The 15,000-nt window shown below is 43.4% G+C and overlaps 1 protein-coding gene across 1 annotated transcript in view; it reads right to left on the bottom strand.

The window, feature by feature from the left end:
* LOC138049575 (fumarylacetoacetase-like) overlaps nt 1-15,000 on the bottom strand; it is a 64,672-nt gene that overhangs the window by 22,911 nt on the left and 26,761 nt on the right. Inside the window, exon 5 of the mRNA XM_068895919.1 lies at nt 6,751-6,800. Within this exon, the coding sequence (XP_068752020.1) occupies nt 6,751-6,800 (50 nt within the window). The remainder of the gene's footprint in view (nt 1-6,750; nt 6,801-15,000) is intronic.

A 15,000-nucleotide genomic window follows, 5' to 3' on the forward strand; every position in this document is an offset into this window, starting at 1 on the left:
CCCGAGGTTCAAGATTACGTTCCTTACCCTGCCAGACTTGGGAGATGTGAAGGATTACCGGAAAGCGGTCAATGCACTGAACGCATACTTCGCTCCTAAAGTCCACACTTCGTATGTTAAACACTGTTTCAGACAGCTAATTCAAGCACCAGGGGGAACAATCCGACAGTTTACAACCAGACTCAGACGAGCATCGAAAGGTTGTGACTATGGCCAAGACACAGATAACCAAATTCGTGATGAAATCCTCTGCAAGTGCTGAGCGAGTGAACAGCATGAAGCAAAAACTCCTGGAAGAATATCAAGGCCTCACCTTAGCTAGAGCTCTTGAAATAGCCGAGAACTGCTGAACAGTTGGCACACAGCTTGCTGTTCTGACCATAGAAGAAAAGGGAGGGAATTCAGCCAGTGTAAACTGCATAGAGGCAACAAAAAGAGGCCATGGCAAGACATATTAGTCCCGAGGTACTAAAACCTGCCGTGAGAAAACTTGTTACCGATGTGGTCAATATTCCAACTGTCCAGCAAGAGGTCAATTCTGTCATTGATGTGGGCTGGAAGGACATTTTTAAGAGCAGTGCAAGACAAAGCAAAGTGGTGACGAAAGGCAAAAGCAAATTAAAGGCTACAGGAACCAAGGGAGGTACTGCAAATATGGTTGGTTGCCAGGACAAAGAAGAGCAACTTGCTCAAGTAGGAGACTCGCTGCCTATGCATCCCAGACACCACTTGATGTGATAGGAACGTCCTCCTGTGAAGTCTCTGCAGGAAATAACACTGCTAGTGCTAAGTTTTGTGTGATCAATGGTGAAGGAGACCCTCTGCTAGGGAAGCACATTGCAACTAGTCGAGGCGTACTGAAAATAGGGATAGGTATCGCTGCAGTAAGTGCAGACCCAAAGACCATTGGTGGGACCCTACAATAGAAGTACCCAAACGTTTTCAGCAGCATTGGAAAGTTGAAAGACCGAGCAGTACAACTCCAAATCGACCCCAATGTGAAGCCAGTAGCACAGCTGATACAGAGGACTCCCTTAGCATGAGACCAAAGTTGGAAGAAAAGATTAAAGAACTCATTGAACTAGACATTATTGAACCCGCACAAGGGCCCACACCGTGGGTTAACCCAATAATTGTTGTTGTCCTCAAGTCTGGGGTGGCATCCGTCTTTGCATTGACATGCAAAGGGCAAACGAGGCAATACGGAGAGCCTGACACCTGCGAGGTATTCTCCAAACTTGACCTTAAGTGGGGATACCACCAGCTTGAACTTTCCCCAGAATCCTGAGAGATCACAACATTTGCTACCCATTGCGGTCTGCTCAGATACAAGAGACTATTGTTTGGTGTTACCTCTGCCTCCGAACAGTATCAGTACAAGATCCAGACATTACTTGCAGGTATAGAAAGGCAAGAACATTTCAAATGACATCATCGTACATGGTAAAGACCAGGAAGAGCATGATCTGTGGTTGGAGGAAGTCATTGTGAGATTAAAGGAATGTGGGCTGACCCTCAATGCAGAAAAGTGCCAGTTTAGCATGGATAAACTTAAATTCTTTGGCACTGTAATGTCCGGGAACAGGATCAGCTGTACAGAAGAAAAAGTCAAAGCAGTGATACCTCAGAAACCAAACGTTTTCTTGGGCTTGTAAACTACTGTGGCCGCTTCATACCTGACCTGGCAACGGTCTCTGAGCCCTTACGTCGCCTGACAAAGTCAGGAACTACCTTCGTGTTTGGAGGTGAAAAGAAGAAGGCCTTTCAGGAGCTAAAAGAGCGATTGGCTCGTGCGGAGATTTTGGGGTACTTCGACAAGGATGCCCTAACCCAAGTGATTGCCGATGCCAGCCCAGTTGGACTGGGAGTGGTACTAACCCAAAAGCACAAGAATGGACAAGAGTCATCTGCTATGCAAGTCGTAGTCTGACAGACACCAAAAGGAGATATTCGCAAACAGAGAAAGAGGCGCTGGCGCTTGTATGGGCCTCTGAAAAGTTCCATCCCTTTGTGTATGATGTATCATTTGATCTTGTTACAGACCACAAGCCGCTGCAGTTTCGAATGCAGCCATACAAATTCAAGGTCCAGCATGATACTGGGTCGCACAAAATTGCTGACTCGCACTCAAGGCTAGTGGGAAATCTCGAAACAAGCAGCAGTCACTCAGCTGAAGCCGAAGAATAGGTCAGATTTGTAGCCATAAATGCGAACCCCTGCGCCATACACGAGAGGTGGAAGAAGCCTCAGCAATCCACGAAAAACTCTGTCCAGTCAAGGAATGCTTAAATGGAAAGCAGTGAGATCAGCTAGCTTACAAGAAATACCTCCCATGTATTAGTGAACTGTGCAGCATTGGGCAGTTGATACTAAGAGGGACACGAACCATTATCCCGAGGAAACTCAGACCCAGGGTGTTGTCCCTCGCTCAAGAAGGTCATCTGGGCATCATGGGAACCAAACAGAAGTTGTGCAGTAAAGTATAGTGAGCCCGGGATGGAAAAGGATGCTGAAAAGCACTGCAAAACCTGCTATGGACGTCAGTAAGTCAGCCGTCCTAGCAGTGGCTCCCACCAGAGCGTATCAGGAGCACAGCATTGCTGACTGGACCATGGACAGATTTGGTAATTGATTTGCTCAGACCACTCCCCACTGGTGAGTCCATTCTGCTCATCATGGACTACTATTGTTGCTACTACAAGATGAACATCATGAGATCAACAGTTGCCATGGTCTACCTGAGAGCCTGACATCCCACAACGGACCACAGTTCGTAGCAACAGAGAAGTCAGGGTGGCTTAGTGGTTATCCATCAGGCCTCCCACCACTGCGAGCTGGGGTTCAATTCTGGCCTCGGCCAGCATGTGGGCTGAGTTTCAGTTGATCTCACCCTGATTCAAGGGTGTTTCTCCGGGTACTTCGGTTTTCCTCCCTCATCAAAATCAACTCACAGCTAATTGACATCTAGCTGTGGTGCTGTGCTCGGACATCAAACATGGACTGTATAGCGGGTGCCAGAGGCGCCTTTGTATGTTTTCAGCCCAATGTCGTGAGCCGCGCCCTTTGCAATTCAGTCCTCGACTGCAAGTAAGGGTGATTAGCACTAGCAATATTTATTTATTTATTTATTTATTTATTTAGAAAACTGATTTGTAACCAGGTGGTTCCATGAATATGAAAATGTTACACTGGTTAAAAAATATTATTGAAAAAAAGATCTTGAAATCCCAACGTTTCAGGGGTAATAAAAATATACAACGAAGTGACAAGTGTATTTAAAATCGCGTAGATGCTAATAAAAAACAGAATATATTATATGCAAAAGTCCGCTCAACCATGATGATGGCATGTACCTGCCCCAAGAGTACAGGGCCTTGGCGTTATCTTCACGTACGCAATGAAATAGGAAGAGGTTTTCGCCTCTAAGAGCAAATATGTTGTTTGTTTCAATAAATTTTTCGCTGGAAAAGGATTCTGTGGTATTTTCTGCCTTTGTGAATGATAATATCATGTTGTGTATTGAATTTTCAAGCTTAAGGTTGAAATGTGATATGGGAGAAGTTTTTTAGTATTGCTCTGTAAGCAGGAAGGGTTCACAGGCCTGTTGGAAGCGTGCTTGAGTTTCAACAAAATGAACCCCAAAATCAGTGAAGAATTGTGACACAGTTGAATAATAAAGTAGCTGCTATTTCCAAAATGATGGAATTACTGTACCTGGTTAGAATAAATAACGTCGTACGCGTCTTGGAGAGTAAATTTTGACTTAAATAAATAAATAGATATAAATAAATATTGCTAGTGCTAATCACCCTTACTTGCAGTTGAGGACTGAATTTCAAAGGGCGCGGCTCACGACATCGGGCTGAAAGGCACCTCTGGCTGCCGCTATACAGTCCATGTTTGATGTCGGAGCACAGCACAACAGCTAGATGTTAATTAGCTGTGAGTCGATTTTGATGAGGGAGGAAAACCGGAGTACCCGGAGAAAAACCTTCGAGTCAGGTTGAGGTTGAGACTTTGCATAAACAAGACTTGGGCGATTGTGATCTTTGTTTTGACTTCGCTCATTTCATTGTCAAACTTTTTACACTTGACAGAAAAAGAAACTTACAAAAACCCGGTATCTTGCCATCATTTGACACAGATACTTCACTGTTTGGCGAGTAAACATGCCGCAGTAACTTCATCCGGTGATGTCACTTTCGATTTTGCGATTTACTTGTGCAGCCAAAACGTACAATAACAAAATTGAACGTTGCAAAAATCCCCCAAAATGTTTGTCGCTGATCGTAAATTTTTATATTCTATATTCACGGTTCAAAATAAATGTTGTTTTCATGTCGTAAATATGTTATTCTAGAGCGATCGTCCTGGAAACTTCCTTCTGCTCTTTCTAAAAACTGTGTATCAATATTTATTTACTTTTGCATCAATATTTGTTTTTGCATAAAGCAAGCTAACAAAATATGTACCTTGCTGAGTTCGCATTTGTTAGCGTTAATAGTATTTTCGGTCCGATGCTTCTGTTTTATGAGGGGTATATTATTTTGATCTCCTATCCAAACACTGACCCCGCCGAACAAGACTTAACTTCAGTGAACTTCGGTATTACAAAGCTGTCAGATGCTCAGAGGGCACGCTTAAACTTGTGGTGAAAAGAAGTTTATCAACATGTCAGCCCAGAGGCCAATGTTTCTCACTTCCCATTTATTTTCTTCAATCTTTCTGGGTTCAGTACTTTGCTAGTAACCACATGTCTTCTCAGACTATTTACCCAAGACTTCTACCATGGCAATACAATGATAGACAATACCAAAACAACATCGTGCACTGTTAGAGCTACATATTACGCAAGGACAGATCTGTTTCGTCGTACGAACGTGTGATGAGCTGGGACCCAAAGGGCCGCGTCGGGTATTACTTCTTAATGACCCCCCAACTTGAAAAAAATTGTCTGGAACGGTGCACGTACCACAGGCAACCCAGTGTACCCTCACGGAGGGTCTAGTTGGACAAGAACTGATTTTATAATATATTCTGTTTTTTATTAGCATCTACGCGATTTTAAAGACACTTGTCACTTCGTTGAAACGTTGGGATTTCATGATCTTTTTTTCAATAATATTTTTTAACCAGTGTAACATTTTCATATTTTACTATGTTACTTAGATAAAAATATTGAAGATCCGTTACCAGGATTCATGCTATGGAAAGAAGTGAAATCGTTCTCTGGTAAAAAGTTTTGAAAAAACTATGAGCTTTCGACAGACTGAACTGCTGCCTTCAACGGATAAAAGGCAGCAGTTCAGTCTGTCGAAAGCTCAAAGTTTTTTCAAAACTTTTTACCAGAGAACGATTTTACTTTTTTCCATTTTACTTAGAGTTTACAGAGTACTTGGAGCAGCAGGGAATCAGACACCACAGAGTAACAGTAAAACGGCCCCAGGCAAATGGAGAAGTTGAGCCCCAAAATAGCTCACTTCTGAAACGAATGAAGGGGTAGTTTCTAAAGAAACTGTGGTGCTGCGTCGGTGGGGAAGTAGTATACAAAAATTTGGTTTATCAACGGAGTTGATAATGTAAATTGACCACCGTACAGAGATTCTAAAAGCTGACGTTTCGAGCGTTAGCCCTTCGTCAGAGGGCTAACGCTCGAAACGTCAGCTTTTAGAATCTCTGTACGGTGGTCGATTTACACTATCAACTCTGTTGATAAACCAAATTTTGTATATCACTTCTGAAAAGGACTGGAAGAAAGAGGTGAACATTTATCTTGCAGCGTACAGAAGCCTACCTCACCCAACGACTGGTGTAAGCCCTGCCTAGTTGCTCTTTGGACGGAAAATATGCACCAAGCTCCCTGAGCTGAGCGATGTACATGTCGAACAAGGAGTGTGTGACAGGGAGAAAAAGCAAAGTGTATGCTGACATGCAGATAAATGCGAGGTACTCAGAGGTACTTCCTGGAGATCAAGTACTAGACTAAGTGCAACAATTAGAGAGAAAGAACAAGCTCACAACACGTTTTGAACCAAGTCCGGACACTGTGGTAAACAAGAATGGGAACAGCGTGATTGTGCAATCTCCAGGAGGAGCCCAATATTCTCGCAATACATCTCATGTAAAGAAACTGCTAGAGAGTGGTGATGCACATAATGCTACACTAAGTATGCCGGAAGTGGTGATGACTGGAGAGCCCCACAAGCAGGATAAACCAACCCCACAGCAGAGTGTGGTGACAACGGAGCCAAAGGTTGTTGAGGTCCCAGAGACATAGAGTGGCCCCAAGCTACCTCAAAGACTATTGTACTTAAACTATAAAGACACTGAAATCTTAGAGACATTGCTGACTTTGTAGCTAGTCCATGTTAATGCTTATTGGACCAATTGTTCTTTTGTTTCTTCTTCTACTAGATGATATTGTTCTCTATCTAAATGGGGAGGGATGTAGTGTATTGGGACCCAGATTCCCCCTCAGTAGGGCATGGAACACCTGACTGTAGTTGTTAAGGACCACGAGTCGTGTATGCAGAATATAGCTGTTGCTCAAGGTTCAATCCGTTGTAATCCTTCGTCATTACCAACTAGATCGGTCACAACAATATGTAGGTATGAAATGTGATAAGGAGCAGTACCATCCCCAATGTACATTGTAGATTAGGGCAAGGGCTGGAGTCATTGTTAACATTCCTTCTGACTCTTGATTAAAAATTGCTCCCACTAAATTATGTAATCCCACCAAAGACATACCAATTACAGCTGGTAGTTGCATCGTCACCTCAGCTTGGGGGTGAAGGCACCTGAAAAGACGTAAAACAAAGGAATGCTCAATAAGTCAATTTAGTAGACTTTATGGACACCACTGTTGTTAACAAGGATACCATATCACAAATGTCATTGCAATGTAGTGTTTACAGACTGCTCTGATATATCGTCCCCTTATTTTCTGTTTTAATTTCTGCTAACAATGGCGATGGTAATTATGACATCTGGGGATTACCAAACATAGACACTTAACTGGACAATTTAAGAAATAGACACATGAAAAACTCAGACAGCTTCAACAGGATTCAAACCCATGACCTCTGCGTAGCTGGCAATGTTTTTGGTACAAGAGGCAAATTAACGAGAAACCAAGCCACGCAGTGAATGAGGAGGGGCACTGTGAAATACCGCCCACCCAAGAGCTAGCCAGGGCTTTATCAATATTTTGGTCACTGAATGGACAGAAATTTCTGATTGGCTGATAGCAAAATCACGTCAATCAAATATCACTTGAGACCTTCCTCAAGTTTGTCCCTTCTGTGAGGAAAATCAATAACCTACGTCGACCATCAAAGGCTCCTGCTTATCCAAACATTAAAAAAGAATGGAAAATTTTGCTCAAGAAGAGTAGGAGACTGCTGCGAAGGAGACGTTGCTTTCCGGCAAAGATGTTATGGTTATTCTACCCACCCTTGATTTTCATGATCTTCACTTTGGCAAAATAATAAAATAATATTGTCATCAAAAACATTGCTTCTAACTAATTTCGCAGATACTGTGGTCGACCATGCAATGGAAATTTTCGCCTTCAATTTACTCTCTGGTCAATCTGAAATATTACAGGCACCTTTGAGGGACAATGTCCATCATAAACACCAAATCTCAGCTTTGTGAACTAAAATGATGTTGGAATGTTGGAATATGCTGCGAGATTGTCTGGGCTCGACCTCTTTAATACAGAATCAAAGGTAGATTAAGGGTCTCCAAGCTCACTTTGCACATTCAGGTTCTGCAAGATTAAGTTGGCAAAAGTTATCAGATCATTGATTTAGTTTTGTCAACAAACGGAGTGAACACATCAACACAGGAACCTGGATTAACGATCAAAACTTTTTCTTGAGTAGTTTAGTTAGATACTAAACATACTAACAATAATACTAACAACATTCTGCTAGAGAGTTCTTGGCATGAGGTGTGATGATTCCCTCGTTTGCATCGTCAATGGGTGGTTCATTCATTCTCTCCCTTCATTTAACCACGGTTTTGGTCGATATTTGAAAGGGTGTGTTTTAAATAATCTCTGAATTCCAATTTCAGGTTACATGCACAAACTTGCAATTGTTTGCAAGTTTACTTGACAGTCTTCCTTATATTACTTGCTTCTTTGATGTACGTACCCTTTCCATGCTTTCCAAATTAACATCTGTGTCTACTATCTCCTGTGCACGCTGCTCATAAGTTTTGCGCCCAAATATTGACACTTGTAATGTACAACTTGGTTTTGCATTACAGCTTTACTCTGATTTATCATTGGCTGTTCGTAATTGGATTCAAAGTGGCGGCATTCAAAAAATGTAAGTTCTTGGTCTGGTAATATTTCACAGTGCCCCTCCCCATTCTCCATGCAGCTTGGCCACTCATTAATTTGCCTCCTGCACCAACAATAATGCCAGCTACGCAGACTAACATCTGCCATATGCATGCCGGTGCAATGCTCTACCAACTGAGCTATGAAGCCACACAGTTGGGAGAAGGTCAATTTGTTGGGCTCATGTGTTCCATGAAAGGACTCATGAATGAAAGAAATGCATAATTATTTGAAGTGTGGTTTATATAAGGAAGATAAAAGCGATCCTCGCACTTAACTGGACAAGTTAGCAATAATAATTAGCATTGTCATTTAATAGACACCTATTAAGACAGCTTTGTGACAGTGTAAGCATCCGTTTTCTTTTCTTTCTTGATGGGGATTTTGTTGGTGATGACCACTGTAATGTATTGGGCCACTAAGTATGTTGGGATAGGAAAAACCATGTGCTTTTGATAGCGGCGGCCATGTTACGTTTGCAATGAAATTGGTTGAGTTAAATCTGTTTGTTTGGATACTTTATTACTCTCGGGAATACTACATTGGCGACGAGGAGAAACGAAAAGCAATGGAAAAGAGCGTGTTACCGAAATTTGATTGTTTCTCTGATCCAGCGACGATTGGTCCCCGATGGAAGAGGTGGTTAACTTCATTCGAACTGTACGCGGACGGGAAAGGGCTTATTATAAGCGAAGGAACCACAGCAGCAACTAAAGAGCGGCGACGAGCAATGTTACTCCACCTGGCTGGGCCTGATGTGCAGGAGATGTTCACCACCTTAACTGAAACCGCGGATGCTACAAATTACGCCAGCGCTGTTGAAGCTCTCAACGCCTATTTCGTGCCACAGGTAAATTAAGCATTCGCCCGTCAGACCTTTCATCGAATCACACAAAACCCAGGTGAGACAGTTCAGCAATTTGCTACTCGCTTAAGACAAGCAGCTAAAGATTGTGATTTTGGCACTGATACCGACAACCAGATAAGAGACGCAGTTTTGAATAAGTGCACTTCCATTTACATCACACGAAAATTGCTTGAAGAAGGCCAAGGACTGAACTTAACACGCACCCTAGAGGTTGCCGCAAAATGCAAAAAGATCGAAACCCAACTGGCTGCCCTTTCAGAAAAGGGGGTAAAATCAGAACATATCAATAGAATCCATGAGAGAACTAACAATCCGAGTACTAGCATGCAAGGCCGATTCCAAGTGAGAGATAAGACATGTTATAGATGTGGTTTTTTGGGACATTTCGGTCGTGATCCCCAGTGCCTAGCAAAGGGCAAAACATGCAGGAAATGTCGCGGGAAAGATCATTTTGAAAAAGTTTGCAAGACAAAGTCATATGCTCGCCAGGTTGGGGGGGGGACCTGATGACAATGACCCTGGGCCCCAGCAGGACTATGTATTTAGTATTACAGAAGGAGGACACTCAGAAATGGTCACCGTACAAGTAGGAGGAGTAAACCTTAGGATGTTAATAGACTCTGGGGCGAGCAGCACCATTATTGACGAGGGGACGTAAGAACAGCTTAAGGTGAAGGGAGTAAAATGTGAATCACAAGTGGCTACCCAAGACAAGAAGATAAACCCATATGCGTCTAGTCAGCCACTGCCAGTTAAGGGTAGTTTTAAGTGCACAGTGAGTGTTTGTGACAGATCCACCAAAGCTGAAGTCTTAGTGATTAAAGGTAGAGAGATGTCGTTGCTTGGAAAGATCACAGCCACAGAACTGGGGGTGTTAAAAGTTGGCATTAACATTGCTATGGTAACAAGTAAAGCTGACAATTTAAAACAGCAGTACCCAGAGGTATTTGAGGGTGTCGGAAAACTGAAGAACAAACAGATATCCCTGGATATAAACCCCACTGTAAAACCTATTGCACAGCCTTATAGAAGGGTGCCATTTAATTTGAGAGGAAAGATCCGAGATAAGACCACAGAACTGTTGGACATGGGAATAATTGGTCAACCCTGTGGTGATTGTCCCAAAGGACAACGGGGACATCCGCCTATGTGTGAACATGAGACAGGCAAACCAAGCCATTATGCGAAGACGATATCCAATTCCTACAGTTGATGAGGTGTTACATACAATGAATGGCTCTAAGGTCTTCAGTAAATTAGACCTTAAATGGGGGTACCACCAGTTGGAGTTGAGCCCAGAATCCAGGGAAATCATAACCTTTGCTACACCTGATGGTTTGTTTCGATACAAGCGCTTACTCTTCGGGGTCTGTTCTGCCAGTGAACAATATCTTATTCAGCATGAAATCGCTTCAGCCTTGGCAGGTATTGAAGGTGTCGAAAACATTTCGGATGACATTGTGGTGCATGGTCCCTACACAGAAACACACAACAGGCGACTCCACCAAACTATAGAGCGTCTGCAAGAGTGCGGTCTCACTTTAAATGCTGAGAAATGTTTGTTCAACACGGACAGGCTGGCGTTCATGGGCATGCTGCTTTCAGAGAAAGGTATTGGTCCTACAGCAGATCGTGTTAAAGCAGTATTAGAGGTGGAAGAACCAAAGAGTGCGTCAGATGTACGTAGCTTTCTGGGTTTAGCCAATTACAGCAGCCGGTTCATACCTCACTTTGCCACTTTATCTGAACCACTGCGAAGACTGACAAGGAAAGAGACACCCTTTGAATTTGGACCAGAGCAGAAGAAGTCCTTTGAATGTCTCAAACAGAAGATGACAGAAGCTTGTATTTTGGCATATTTCGATGGGAATGCGCCCACCAAGATAATCACGGACACCAGTCCAGTTGGGCTGGGCGCTGTTCTCGTACAGAAGCAGGACACTACATGGACACTGGTATGTTATGCAAGTCGTAGTTTGACTGGATGTCAGCAGAGATACTCCCAGACAGAGAAGGAGGCGCTCGGTGTGGTGTGGGCATGCGAGAGATTCCATGTCTATGTGTATGGGATGCAGTTTGTTGTAGAGACCGACCACAAGCCTTTAGAGGTCATATATGGTCCACGGTCAAGACCATGTGCACAGATAGAACGATGGGTTCTCAGATTACAGCCATATGATTTCAGTGTGATAGACAGGCCTGTGCGCGAGAACATTGCTGATCCATTGTCGCGTCTACTCCATACGAGAGTCAAACCTGACAACCACCAGCGGTGCACTGAGGAGTATGTTAGGCTTGTTGCTGCAAGTGCAACACCAACGGCACTCACAACACGTGAGATAGAAGAGGCCTCTGCCAATGATGAAGAGCTGAAAGAAGTGAGGAAAGCTATTGCAATGGGGCGGTTTGAAAAGTGTAGACAATATATGACAGTGGCGGGGGAGTTGTGTGTCATTGGTCAGCTCGTGCTTAGAGGTACACGCATTATTATTCCTAGTAAGTTGGAGCCAAGGACCTTAGCACTTGCTCATGAAGGCCACTTGGGCGTGGTTGGCACCAAACAGAACCTCAGAACCAAGGTGTGGTGGCCCGGGATGGATAAAGCAGCGGAGAGACATTGCCAAGCATGCCATGGGTGTCAGCTAGTGGCACAACCAGATCCTCCTGAACCTATTCGATCCACCTCATTACCTGATGGAACCTGGCAAGACTTAGCAGTAGATTTAATGGGACCGCTACCATCTGGACATTCACTATTGGTCATGCAGTCCACTACCGCTGAAAAGATCATAGACCGTCTAGCTGACACCTTCTGCAGACATGGGCTGCCAAATACCATCAAGTCCGATAATGGTCCACAATTCAAGTCGAATGAATTTAGAGAATATTGTGAACAGCATAATATTATACATCAGAAAGTTACTGCCAAGTGGGCCCAAGCCAACGGAGAAGTCGAAAGACAGAATCGGTCACTGTTGAAACGACTACAAATTGCTCAGGCAGAGAACAAACCATGGAGAGCAGAATTAAGGAGGTATCTCTCTGCCTACAGAAGCATTCCCCATAATACGACTGGAAGGAGTCCCGCTGAGCTACTTTTTAACCGAAAAGTCAAGGGGAAGATCCCTGATTTAAGCATCGGCCATGCCTATGACTATGAACTACACGATCGCGATGCTGAGCAGAAAGCTAAGAATAAAGCTTACGCAGACATACACCGCAGGGCTAGCCCCTCCAGCATTGAACTGGGTGATGAAGTGCTTGTCCAACAAGACAAGACTAACAAACTCAGCACAGCATTTAACCCAAATCCCTGTAAGGTTGTCAGCAAGACTGGGAACAGCCTCGTGGTAGAGAGTCCAACAGGGAACCAGTACTCCAGAAACACAAGTCATGTGAAGCAATACATTAGAGAGGGAGATCCCCCACTCCAACAAGGGTCAGACTCTGTGTCAACACCCCCCACACCCCAGCAGGAACTAGACCCTGTGCCATCACCTTACCAACCAACCGTACCAGAATCGACTGCCGGACTGCTGGATATGAGGGGAGTGCCCCAATCTGCAGGAGAATGGTGGAGCGACACCAGAACCATCAAGGAATCTGAGACCCCAGAGGACAAGGAGATTGCCAGAGAGATTAAGAGATTATGTTGTTAATTTTCTTTGGGGAACATGAACACTGAGTCTCTCTCTCTTCAGAACTATATACAGTTTGAACATTTAAGTTTTAGAAGAAGAGATTTCATCGTTAGTATAGTTGACTTTATTGTTCGTGGAGATTTCTTTATTCTTGTAAGAGAGCATTTTTCTGAGGATAGGGGAGATGTAATGTATTAGGCCGCTAAGTATGTTGGGATAGGAAAAACCATTTGCCATGTTACGTCTGCAATCAAATTGGTTGTGTTAAATCTGTTTGTTTGGATACTTTATTACTCTCGGGAATACTACAACCACGACCAAGGCAAAGACCATCACCATGACAACCACACCAATGACATTTGTCGTGGTGTTATTCATAAATCGACATGACAAATGTGACCTCTCACGCGAAAACGTTCCTTACGGTAAGTCGTTTTTCACGGGTAGTCGTTCAAAGCTCTACGTAAGCCGTGAGAACGACCTGACATGTCGTTTACACGACTCAACTTCCCGTGCAAAAATAAAAGTCGGTCGTTCAAACTCTCGGGGTATCCGTTTAAAAATACTCGCCACCCGTGAGCACGGCTCGTATATCCGTGCAAAAAATCGGCAGTAAGTTGTACCAACGATAATTTTGAGCCGTTCGAATAACTCGAGCTTTCGTGTATCCATGCAAAACATCGACAGAAGTACGAACGAAAATCTTGAGCCGTTCGAATAACTCGAGCTTTCCTATATCCATGCAAAAAATCGGCAGAAGTACAAACGAAAATCTTCAGCCCTTCGAATAACTCGAGCTTTCGTATATCCATGCTGAACATCGGCAGAAGTACGCAGGAAAATCTTGAGCCGATCGAATAACTCGTCCTTTTCGGAGCGGGTGAGCTTTCTAAACTCCTGAGAGTGTTAATATTACGGTTGCCGAGGCCCTAATGACACGGTGCTTTTTTCAGAATCTTTCTGCCTTTGCTGTCAACATTTCGATGATCGATATGCTCTTTAAAAGAGAGTCGAGTTTAACACAAAAACTTTCCCAAAAACGGTGGAATAGTTTACAGTATGCGGTCCAACACTGTCCGCACGACTCAACCAAGTCACGCGTGACCATGCGTGACCCGTATCTACTATGCATGTTTTATGTTATTCATAAAATTCCCATAAGTTATTAAAAGAAACCAAATACTGTAAACCTTAACCTCAAATCCTTCTTCGTCTGAGATTTGTTATTTGTCCTTTCCCTGCCTAATTTGTCGAAGGCGAGAGATTGTTTTATCCTCTGGACATGCCGAATCTTTTGTTTCGCTGACATGCATGAGCGACAAACAGCAGCAAAATCTCGAAATCTCGGCCCGCCGAGATATTTGTGATTTTTGAGAACTGCTGTACCTTGAAAAATATACGTGAAATCAGGCAGCTTAGCAGATTTGGGATCTGGGCTTATCTAACTGAACTGGAACGAAACTGCTGGGTTCCGCGTGTATATTCCAATCATTTATATGCGGCATTTGAAAAGTAAAAGCTATGTAAACGCATCGTTTTATTATTTTCTTGATGTTATGGATTTTCGCATAGATTGATATTCGCGACTTTTCCATAATCAAAGAACTTGTGTTTAACCTGAGGTCCATCTTGTGAAAGGGCGTATGAACTCGCTCCTCGCGAGTCACCGGCCGTACCTTGAAGAATATACGTGAAATCAGGCGGCTTAGCAGATTTGGGATCTGGGGTTATCTAACTGAACTGGAACGGAACTGCTGGGTTCCGCGTGTTTGTTCCAATAATTTATACGCGGCATTTGAAAAGTAGAAGCTATTTATAACGCATCGTTTTATTATTTTCTCGATGTTATTGATTTTCGCATAGATTGATATTCGCGACTTTTCCATAACCAAAAAACTTGTGTTTAACCTGAAGTCCATCTTGTGAAAGGGCATATGAACTCGCTCCTCGCGAGTCACCGGCCGTACCTTGAAGAATATACGTGAAATCAGGCGGCTTAGCAGATTTGGGATCTGGGGTTATCTAACTGAACTGGAACGGAAGTGCTGGGTTCTGCGTGTATGTTCCAATAATTTATATGCGGCATTTGAAAAGTAGAAGCTATTTATAACGCATCGTTTTATTGTTTTCTCGATGTT

The sequence above is a fragment of the Montipora capricornis genome, chromosome 5 (assembly GCF_036669925.1).
Source record: "Montipora capricornis isolate CH-2021 chromosome 5, ASM3666992v2, whole genome shotgun sequence".
In the NCBI taxonomy this organism is placed as follows: domain Eukaryota; kingdom Metazoa; phylum Cnidaria; class Anthozoa; order Scleractinia; family Acroporidae; genus Montipora; species Montipora capricornis.